Source organism: Morone saxatilis, unplaced genomic scaffold (genome assembly GCF_004916995.1).
Source record: "Morone saxatilis isolate NCDOM2014 unplaced genomic scaffold, NCSU_SB_2.0 Contig16, whole genome shotgun sequence".
Lineage (NCBI taxonomy): Eukaryota > Metazoa > Chordata > Actinopteri > Moronidae > Morone > Morone saxatilis.
In genome coordinates, this window is record NW_023339718.1 from 7,648,000 (window position 1) to 7,659,884 (window position 11,885).

The 11,885-nt window shown below is 40.8% G+C and overlaps 1 protein-coding gene across 1 annotated transcript; it reads right to left on the reverse strand.

The window, feature by feature from the left end:
* Positions 1-4,173: 4,173 nt before the first annotated feature.
* Positions 4,174-10,399, reverse strand: lzts1 (leucine zipper, putative tumor suppressor 1). The gene is made up of 8 exons (XM_035658727.1): positions 10,068-10,399; positions 9,813-9,950; positions 7,440-7,602; positions 6,946-7,337; positions 6,673-6,846; positions 6,384-6,515; positions 5,193-5,387; positions 4,174-4,885 (listed from the first exon to the last, which is right to left on the reverse strand). Exons 1-8 carry the CDS (start codon positions 10,296-10,298, stop codon positions 4,337-4,339), a joined length of 1,974 nt encoding a protein of 657 aa, XP_035514620.1. The 5' UTR covers positions 10,299-10,399; the 3' UTR covers positions 4,174-4,336.
* Positions 10,400-11,885: the final 1,486 nt, after the last annotated feature.

Genomic DNA, 11,885 nt, shown 5'->3' on the forward strand with positions numbered 1-11,885 from the left:
TATGGCTTCATGGAATTATTTGATGATTGTATATATGAGTAGATCTCATTATATGCTTAGTTTGTTTTGATAACACACACACACTCTGACATCTTCTCCCTCATGGCAGACAGCTCTGACAGTAACTGGGAATCCGATAAGCATATTCCATGAATTTGTGAGCTAGACTGATTTGGAAAAATCAATTAATTTATGTTTAAGAAAAATGAATTTGATCTGTATGTCTGAGGTGTATGTTTAAATCTGGCTTCAAATTCTGTAATTAGCTTGAGCCCATTTTCTGTATTGGTGCTTAAGGATTCACTTATGGAGCTTTTTATCCCACATTCAACTGTTCCTGCTAATTTCACAAGCTCATAGTTGGCAAAGCTTTAAAATAAAACAGTTGGGTTGTGATGAATGCTAGAATTACTTACAAAGGAAAATTTTCTCTGTGTGAGAGATAGAGTTAATTAACTAATTTTGAGCAGTGGGGGCTTAAATTGGCATCCGTACAGCCCCCCCATGAGCAGAATTTTACATCCCCATAGAAATGGGGAACCATGGGTGATGCAGCTGGGGGGCTGGGGAACCAGATGGTTTCCCAGCCAACCATCTAGTCTCTATAGACTGCGGGCCTATTCACACAAAGTATTCAGGCCACCTCCTGTACTTACATCCTCCACGCACACACTCTTGCACACTCACACTAACGCCTAGTTACCGCCATTGCCATTTCAACTTGTCTGCAGCAAAGGGTTCAGCAGTGTGCAAGGACCCTTTGGGACTCCCTCCCCAATTACTTTGCTGACTGGACGAGCTTGGGGATTTGCTGAGGCTGTGTTTGCTGTAGCCTGGTCTGCATGCAGGGCTCCGAATAAACCAATAAAAATATGAAATACATGCCTGAATAACTAGCCCCCTGATATTTTAGAGCAACTAATTGCTTAGGGGTATGGTTGGGATATAGCACATTTGAGTATGTGAGAGTGTAATGAGTAATGAGGGCAAGGTAGGAACTGATACAGTGTTATTGACTCATCTATTATTTACCTTTGTGGAATATTTATTATAATGTTAGAGGTGAGGGTTGAGCCATGAAATGAAGTGCAAACTCAGGAGTACAATATTTTTTTCCCCCAGAATAGATCAAATTGTGAATTTATTAAATTTGTTTGCCATGAACATGTAAGCAGGGAACAATTTTTGTATGTCGAACAGGTTTGCAAATGTGCCTCACCATTACTAATGAATTCAGGCTCTTTTGTGCTTGACTGTCAGCCATTCAGGAGAATCACAGCAGGATATGAGTGCATTATTATCATGTCACTGCAGGGCAGGGCTAAATTATCACCCAGTGTCTTCTGACGGCTGCCTAACTGCTGTCCAATCACCCCAAGACATCTGCCGGACCAAAACTCTGTATGTTCAGCTGTGCCCATTCAAAGACATACTACTGCTACTACTTCTACCACATGCCACGATTGAAAACATTAGATTTTATGAAAAAATATATATTGAAAGCTAGAATTTAATACTTGTAATTGTCACTATGTGCCATTAAAACCTACTCTGCAGTTGAAGTACATTTGAAATGGCTATACAGCATAAAGCACACAAGAATATTGCAGAAACATGTTTATTACATACATGTAATTGTAGGTGATGTTTCTTATGTGCTTATTTTGAGCAAGAAATCCCCTCACCCACCCAGCTGTTATTTTCTTTCATGTCAAACCATCGACTTTCTTCTTATCTCTTCTCTGTGTGGTCTTCTTTCATGTCAGTGACGGAGCCACGCGCATTGACAATGGGCCTTAATTTGATTTCAGTTTTGATTTGGTCCAATCAGCTTAGTTATGACAGAAGCTGATCTAGAAAGAGCTTCTGCTTGAGGAAGGAAACACTATAAAGACCAAAATTAGATGATTAGACGGGAGAGGAAAACAATCTTCTCATTATTTAAGTCCAAGAGGAATGGAGAATAATAATGAGGGATTGACAAAGAGTGCAGTTGACAGCTTTGAATATATATAAACAGCATTCATATTTATTTGTAGCATTTCCTTGTGAAGTTATGTAATAAACGTGTGTACGCACCAAAGTATTTATCCATGTACCTTTTAACATGAAATGCATTAAAGGACAACATAATGCAATCAGTCCAATGAGATGTTTCCTGATGTTTGAGCCCGGATAAATCTACTTGCCATCTTCCTCTGGCAAAAAGAGCCTCAGTGAACACGCCTGTTTGCTGAAATAGATGTAAAATTCACTTTTCAGATAATCAGAGTTTCATTATACAGAAAAAAAAAGGAAATTAGCAAAGGTGATAGAATGACTACTGATGCACAAATGACAAACATTTGCTGCTTTTTAAATCAACTATTTGCACCGTAAGTTGTTTGTTGGTACTTGTTTCCAATCTCAGCCTGTTTCATTGAGACTTTTTTGGCCCAAGGTGTGCAATTTGCTCTATGTTTGATTTTGTAGATTAAATTCACCAGTACCATAGCTGCAGTATCAACTGTCCTTTTGCTATATCCCTATTTGACCGCTTTTCTGTGCTCCCAGAGTAAGGGCTGTGAAACACTTATCACTCACTTAAGTATGAGTGCCACTGGTTACAGCTCCTCACCTCGGAGTTCCACTTAGTCTGTCTGCCTCCGAATCTCTCCTGACCTGCTGTGGTAATGTAATGTAATGGTGGGTAGCTATGTAATCTCAAGCAGCCTCATTACAGAGATTGCCACACATTCCTGACCGGCACAGTGTGTGCATACAGTATATTTCTGCCTGATCTGTCTATGTGAGCCCCTGAGTTTTGAGTGGGTGGTGTAGTTAAACTTTTGCTTCACAAACTACTTGCCCTTGTGGGAAGTGGAATAGCTCCAAAATAGTAGAGCCAAATGGCCAGGTCTGCTGCTAGGAAGGATTGTTTGTCTCCAAGTGGAGCAGTGCCAGCTAACTCTCACGAAGTTAGATGAACAATGTAGGGAGAGAGATAGACATTACTGGGAGATCACCTTTTTTCTCCATTGTTTTTCTCTTAAAATATTTGCTTTTATTGTATTCTATCCAGCCCCCTTTAATCTATTCCCCTCTCTCTAAACACACACAGAACACAAAGTGAATCCCAAAATTTGCATTTGCCCTTGCTATCTGTCAGATGTGTTCTCTACTATATACTATATTTTGTGCATTTCTGTATCAGGAATTAACATGACATATTGATAGTGTACTAAATGTTCCATTCTCTGCATGGCTCAGGAATAAGGTTTGCTTTAAAAAGTCCAGGTTTCGTGCACAGTGTTCATAATCTCTGATCAGGTTTGTAGACGGACCCATAGAAAATTAAATTAGACATTTAGATTACAACCATAGGATCTCATCAACACAGTCAGCCTGACAATTACTACAAGTATATTGATGGTTACTGTATGAGTGATATTAGGACTTTCCTGAATTGACATATGTAAATAAACTGCCTTCCTTGCAAGATCAATTAACTGATCAATGACACATTTTTAGTAACAGAAAGGTCGAATTTTACAATGTCTAGAGAATGACAAACATGCAGATGATATAATAAAAGAATTAATGCCTGTTTGCGTATTGACTTCAATTTTCACTGTTGAATTGCATTTAAACAAAATTCATGGCAGCTTAAAATGATTTTAACGTGTATTTTGAGGTGTGGATGTAACACAGATTCACATCATAAGACCTGTGTATATTTCAAACTACTCATGAAAAGGTTTAAAACTATTTTCCATGCACAAACCTCTTAAGAATGGACAGTGTGGGTGCATACAGTAACAGTAACGTGGATACACAAGGCAAAGTAAATTAAGGTTCAGAAACCCACACTCACAATAGATGATGTCAGGGTTCACACTGGAAGGGACAGATGTTAAGCCACGATCATGCTTATCACATGTCACCATCAGACATTAATCATGAAAGCGATAAATCAGCTATTGTCTGGCCTGCATCAATTAACAACTAGTAAATGGTGCTAAAACTACAAAAGTATACATGATTTGAATAATGAGTGATCCTGTTAGACAGCATGGTAAAAAAATAAAAAATATTCTCATTTGAACATTAAATAACTTATTATTAGTATTTACTTTTAAACAAGTACTAACAGTGTCATGACAAAAAAAAAGCTATTTTTTATTTTATTGCTTTTTGTGACCTGGACACAAATTACACTATATTATGCACATTCTATTAAATAACCCTCGTAAAACAGCAGTGAATGATCTCCAGGTGTTATAACATCATAAATATCTGTAGTGAAAAACAGTCAAGCGCCCAGTTCACTTTTACTGAATGTGTGTGAATGCTCATATCAAATCTCTGTGGCAATAACGTCGTCATACGTTTGTAACCCTGAGCTGTAGTTGAGGTCCATGCCAAGCTCTGTACGGCTCTCCAGTTCAGCGGTCAGCTCCTTCAGGATCCTCTCCAGGTCCTGGTTCTTCTTGTGCATCTGTAGGTAGTTGATCTGGAGCTGCTTCTGGTACTTGATGACCCTGTCTTTCTCTTTGTTCCATGTTTGCTTCTCCTGTTCAAAGCTGTTGGCCAGCCTCTCTTGTGCATCCTTCTCCTCCCTGAGCTGCCGCTTCAGTCTCTCCACTTCCTTCTGGAGTGATTCTGTGGAGACGAGTCCACTGTTCTCCTCCCCTTGGCCCAGGGCCGGGGGGTCTGAGCCTTGGATTAGTCTGTCCAAGGCCTGAGTCTGGGCATGGTCTTCAAGTTGCAAACTGTGCTGCAGCCTCTGCTCTTTGGCCATAGCCAGATCTTGTTTCATTCCCTGAATGTCTGTCTCCAGTTTGCCCACTTTCTCTCTCAGCAAATCAGCCTCATTCTTCTTGCGCTGGAGTTCATTTTGGCACACCTGAATTAAAAATGGAAAGAATTCAGACACAGGCAGCAATAAGAAAACTATTTTGACTGATATAACAGGTCTAATCATGTGAAGTGTCAAATACTTTAAATATGTCTTATCTGTGATTTTAAATCTGCTAAAACCTAGACATTGAAAACAGTCTGAAGGTCCCAGTGGAGTGTAGCACATAATAGCAGGTATCCTTCCCAACTAGAAGTGCTTTCATCTTAAACAGTGCACAGTGTGGGCATTTTATTCACACGTCATTATTTGAACACCATTGTGGAATGAACTGCCATTAAATCATGTGACTAACCTCAACATCTATGGTGCGGGAGTGGAGTTTGTCCTCATGGTCTTTATTCTGTGTCTGGAGCATCTCCATCTTTGCTGTGTTTTCCTTCAGTGACGCCCTGAGGCTGACGATCTCATTTAGCTTGTGGCTGACGTCTGCCTGGCAGTCTCTCAGCTGCTGCTTCAACAATGAGATCTCCCCTGTCTTCTGGCACACCTACATTTGGACAACGACAATTATGGTGAAACAGTAAATGTTGTGTGGATATATACCCCACACTGACAGTAAAAGCCTTTCCTGGAGTTATTTTGATTTTGATATATTTCTCTCCAGTTGTTTTGGCCACTTCTGTGCAGCACAACTGCCTGTAAATACAACACTGATATATTATCAAGATATAAAGTTGTTGGCATACTTTTAGCAAACCATTGTCTAGTTACATCCAGCAGACACAGTGCAACATTAGCATTTATTTGAAGTCCTGTTCCTGCCCACCTGACAAATCTAAGTCCAATATCCACTCTCCTTTTAGCTTATTTTGTTACCCACCAACTCCTTAGCTATAGCTCTGGTTATTTAGCTGTTAATGCTCAATTAAACTTACCAGCTACTTGCTAACTTTGTTTGTTTGCTGAAAATAGCTGGAAATGGGTCTGATGAGAGCTAACCAAAACAGAAAAAGCTACAGTTTGTCCAAAACAATGAGCTGAAAGATGCTAAAAAAGCTTTAGAGTTAGAGTTGAGTAGAACTGCAGAGTTGGTATAATTCTCTGTGGGCTCAGAGTGAACCCCACATTACACACACACACACACACACACATACACACACAAACACACAGAAGCAATTTGCTCATCTCACAAATTCTTGGTAACTAAGTGTGTTGCTAGGGATACTATACCTATATGGGTGGAAAGAACCAATAGTGAGAGCAAAGCAATACATTTTGAATTCAAGAACATGTACGTAATGGCCCTGATGTTAAAAGGCAGCATTGTGAACTACTGAGAAAAATGTGAATAAGGGAAGTTGGTGTCTCTGACTCTTTCATGACCGTTTCTTTCAAATCTGAGGCAAAATGGTGGCTTTTTCCTCTGACAGATTAACTTTATGTCCCCACACCTCAGCAGCAGCCTTCAAGGTTGCACCAGATTGTGTTGTATGCTACAAGGTTTCAAACCCAACTGATATCACACATATGACTCATGACTCACCTCCCATTGAGTTTCCTCTAGTGTTGGAGCAAGCTGTGTGCTCTCTGTCTCATAAGACCTCAGTCTGAGCTCAACAAGATCCTTCTCTCGGTTTAGCTTTGAGAAATCCTCCTGAAGCCTCTCCTTCTCTGCCTGAAGAAAAATGTATTTCTCATTTTACTTTACTTTCAGTTTCTATGCATCTGCTAATTTCTTTTTTTTCTCTCTGTATCATAATTGATTCATTGGAAAGGGAGAAGGGTTGGTGGGTTGATAATGAACCAGTGGTAAAAAGAAAAGGTGGGCTGACCTGGAGCTGCCTGACCTGCAGCTGGAGTGATTGCTGGGTTTTTGCAGCCATTTGGGACACTTGCCGTAGCTTTGTGGAGCATCGCTGCTTCAGCCCCTCCATCTCCTCAGCACAGTACTTTTGTCTTTCATCAAACAGCTGGCAGGTGTCTGCTTCCTTCTCCTCAAAACTCACCTATAGTAGGGTGAAGAGATGTCATTAAGAATACAGATAGCTGTAGAGTCTAACTACTCATGAGACATACTGATCTTTTTTTTTGCGACAGCTTGATACCTGTAGCTCCTGCAGTTCCGACTCTCTCTCCAGCAACCTTTGTTCCAAACGTTCAATCAGTGACTCATCAGTAGTAATAGGGGACCGAATCCCACCTGAAGTTTCAGAGAGAGGACTTGGCTCATCTGCAGAATGTGGGGAGCCAGCATCCCCATTCACCTTCGATGCCAACCCCCCACTGTTTAAACCAGGCCTGTAGCTACAGTCAAGGTTAGCGCTATTCCCATTGACCCATGGAGGGAAATTGGGTTGTACTCCCTTGCTGAGGCTGTTTGCGGGAGCTGAGCTGCCATCACTGTGACTGACAGGGCCTGTGGAAGCACTTAGGCTGCCGCTGGTGCTGTGGGTGGGCAGACTAGACATAGAGTTACGTCCAGAGTCGGAGAAAGTCCCTGAAAAGATAAAAGATGACATTTTATTTTGCTGTAATTTGTCATTCAACCTGAATAATCAAATTTTCAGGCAGCATTGGTCAGTATATTATAGATAATAACCTGAGAAGGTGTCTTGCTTATGTCTATTGTCTGGACTCCTTGCTTTCTCCAGAGGACACAGGATGTGGTCCAGGCTGCTGTGGCCTGGCTCTGTGGAGGACGTGCTCCTGGGAATCACAGGCTTGAAGGCAGTGGAATGGACCAATGACTTCCCAGCAGAGGTCTAGAAGAGTGAAATGACACACAGTCAGGGGTGCTCTTGTCTATTTTTGTTTTTATATTCTGTGGCTGCTCTTAGCTGACAGCATAGCAAAAAGCAAGTCCCTTTTCTACTGTTGTGGAGAGTAACTACAAAGAGCCAAGGAGGGGTCACGTTCTGAAACTTGAAAATCATGATGACTGGCTTTCACAGAGATGAATATTGTCATGTGCTGGAAGTTTGTTCAAATGAAAGGGATATATTTTTCCAATCATGTCTTTTCATATTAGAAATAGAGCCACTGAAGCCTGCAGAATAGCGCAAGCTGGCAGTATTACAGCCACACGACGTAATAGTTGCAAGTAAAATTCACTAGGATGTCATAGAAGAGAAAACTAATTTCAAAGATGAACTTATACTCCACATGCCCCATCTGTGCTGTCCAAGAACGTCACAAGCAGTACCATGGCTTTCTTCCTTTCTGTCCTCGACTCCTCCCCTCTGCATCCCACATCTCTCCCCCATGTGCTGTCTGAGGGAAGATGAATAGCCCTTCTCTGTGATATTAATAATATGAGCTACTGCTGAAGTGTAAGAGGTAAAGCTTGTGAGCTCAGCATTCCTTCTCACTGACTTCATGACTGGTATGCCGTTCCTTGTTTTTTTTCTCTCTCTTTCTATCCCTCAAACTCTCTTTGGCCCTCGATCTCTCTCTCTTTTCTCTCTTATTCTCTGCTGTGTCTCTTTTAAAGCTGCTTCCTATTCCTCTACTTTCTCCCCCTCTTGCCCCTGAGGAATAAAGACCTATTGAAAGAGACTCAGTTTGCCTACGTATTCTTGGCACAGAAATGACTTCTCTGAGTAGATCAAGGCATTCTTAGGTCATTAATCTGGGAGGGGGTGATTAATAAGCTGGGAAGATTCAACACAGGTTATGAGGAATGGCTGCTACCAATTAAACTACCTGCTGTGCATGTTTTATCCTCAACTTCGCTGTGAGGTTTTCAAAGTCTGTTGCAGTTATGCAGTATGACTTCTTAATAGTTGTAAAATAACCATAGCAACGGCTACAGATAAGTGAAGCACAAAGCTACATTTTATGAGGCTATGAAAATGGACATAAAACTAATATTCTTAAAGGAATAGTTTGACATTTTGGGAAATGTGTTTATCGGCTTTCTTGCCAAGAGTTGTATGAGGAGATTGATACTGTTAGCTTATTATAAAGACTGGAAACAGGGCTAAAATGCTAGCCTGCATGGCAAAAGCGATTTATCTTGATTGTGTAAAAACGACCATTTGCATTTTACGGGAGGTTACGAGCCAGTTTCTTGGCTGGGTAGCACTAACTTCACGGAGTGTCTGTTGGTTGCCTGGCGACTGCTTCCGTTGGAGAGTGAACTGTTGCTTTTACACTTTGGTTTTTATTGGACAAATATATATATCGACTATCAGAGACTATTGTTGGTTGTTTTTTGGGAGACATTTTTTTAGGGTGATTTTCATTATTTTATTAATTCAATGGTCTGCCTCCAAAGAATGAGTAAGAGCCGGTGCTCAGTAGCACAAAGAGACCAGCAACAGCCGAGAGATGCAGTGGCATACAGCGTGTACAGACAGAATATTTTCACATCTAACTCTGTGAATTAAGGATTTATTTCGAAAGACCATGACTGTTGTGGTGAGTTTTATTTTGCTTCTGTTGAGTTTCAATTGAGTTTGTTTTACGGTGAGTTAAGGTCATAGTTTGAGAAACTTGAATTCAGAAGGTACACGATTGTATTTTTCTCTTTAATAAGGAAAATAGGTCTAAGAATATTTCCACACATATCCCAGCTGAACTATGGGGTATTAAAAAACACGGAACCAAACCATTGTGTTTGCTTGTGACAGGAATAAAAAAACTAACGGGTCTTCTTATCAGTAGTATGGGGAGTGGGGACTCCCCCTGCCATTTTTTCCCATGGCTACACACACCTTTGCAAATATATCAGCTATCACTGGTTGTTGAGGCCATTTGGCAATTTCAACATATCGCCCAACCCTATTTTGCACAGAGCCAGGCTAGTTAATCCATCCTATTAGCTTATTTACTGTACAGATATAAGTTTGCCATTAATATTCTCATCTAACTAGAAAGCAAATATAGATGTTTCCCAAAAACTATTCCATTAAAATCCAGTCTTGTGTTTTGGGTAAAGCACGAGAGAAGAAATAGCGGGCATTTTGCTCACCCTCTCAGTCATTTTCCCTGACATGAGCAGCAGTTTTGGTTGCAGTCGCCTATCTGATTCACCATCTCTCTTCTTTTCATTTGTGTGATCTCCCATTGCTTCTCCTTTGTGGTACACCGACCTTGGTTTGTGGCTCACCTTATTTGGAACAGGATAAACATTTTATACATTAATATTGTATACAGTGTGTAGTTTAATGTATGTTAAGAATTAAAAACCCTAATTTTGATGCCATCTGATGTCACCTGAGCTTACCTTGATGTAAAAAAAATCTTCACTTCGTCCCGACCGGGTGTGGGACAGGCCTTTAGTGGGATGAGTGGAAGAAGAGGAGTCCTGAGTAAAGCCGCACTTAAGTAACCCGTCCAGGCTGCAGCCTCCACTCTTTCTATGGTGGTTTGTTCCCTTTTTTAACTTATAGTCAGACGCCTTGCAGTGTTTGCTGTTGAGGCTGTTGCCGTTGATGAGGCTGCTGACACTACCCATGGTCCTGCAGGCATAGGTGATGGTGGGGATGGTGTCCAGGTGGTCAAGTTACACAGAAGTGAATAGAAGACATAACTCATGACCCCAAAGAAGTACTGTCAGTGGCGCCATCTGTAAATCAAGAAAGGGAGCATAAAGACATTAAACACAAAAAATATATCTGTTGATCTATTAACAGAAGATTTTTTTCATGAAAGGACAATGTCATGTCATAATTTCTTCTGAATCTTATCAGTTTTTTAGTGCTGTTTAATTTTATAGTTTCCTGTTCAGTGCAGAAATGCAGTGTTGAAGCAGGTGTGTTAACATTTGCAAAACAAACAAAGTGAAAAAACAGTCCATCTTGGCTCTCTGCCTGGCTGGGTGTCTAGATTTATGGCTTGGCCGTTGAATTTGACAAATAACCCTTTGGGTGCCCATCCTCTTAACAAACCGGCAATTAGGCTACTTACGGCCTACTCAACACTGGGCCGGTGCTGCCATCTAACACCATAAAACCATTTTCTATATGCTATTGTACTTGAACATACCACAGACCACACAGAAATATAAAGTTTTAATATAGTGTGGGCTGCAATTATGAAATAAAGATTTAAATAAGCACACAGAACATGATTTGTTTCAGCATTCTCACTTATTATACATTGACTTTTATTCACAGAGGTACTAGTGATGCTCTCCATTTATTGTCCCCACCTCCCTTCTGAAGACAACCAGGCCCCAGATGTTACTACACATGATCTCTAACCCACAGGGGAAAAGTCCCCTCAGTATTGACTTAGTAGCAAAGGGCTCCATACTGGCTGATCAGGCCTGTGGGCTTCCCTAACCACCTGGTCCACAGCCTTTAAGCATTTTATAATGGCCACACCAACAAAGCATGGGAGTAATGGCCTGCCGTAAGTAACATATTAGTGTACATTGCATTTGGCTTGAGGCTAATCCATAATTATTGGTTGCACGGTGCTGTTTGTAAGGATACACATAGCTGTCAGTGTCATTTTCCTGACGTGTATGATGGGCATGCTTGAAGAGGAAAATGCTGAATGAAGGCGGGCGCGCTGATCAAGGCTGTCACTTTTCATCGGCCAGAAAACAATGATAAGCTAGATGAGACATGTATAAAATAGATGTTTCACGATGAGGAGACAGACAGCAAGTGAGATTGAATGAATACAGAAGAACAAAGGGAGGTTTGAATGGTTGCTCTGGCAGAATGAAAAGCTGATAGTCTATTTAAGTTGAATAGTGCAAAAGAAAGATAATGTTAAATTGCAAGAAATCAGTTGAAGGTCTTCCGGCACACCTTTAGTACAGATTTTCTGTTTCATGCGGGATAACTTTCAAAATATATTCTCCAAAGTAAACAGCTACTGAAAATGTTAAGTAGTGGTATATGATGTTAAATTTGTACCTGCAAGAGCACAAAGCAAAGCAGTCCACTGTGCCACTGATGTAAACAGATATGACTGCTGTGACTGGCTCTACTCTACTGTGCCGGGATGTCTGCCGCTAAACCTAAACTCCAGCCCTCACTATCACTCTCAGATATTAGCATCCACCACTGACATGGGACTAAAGTAATGA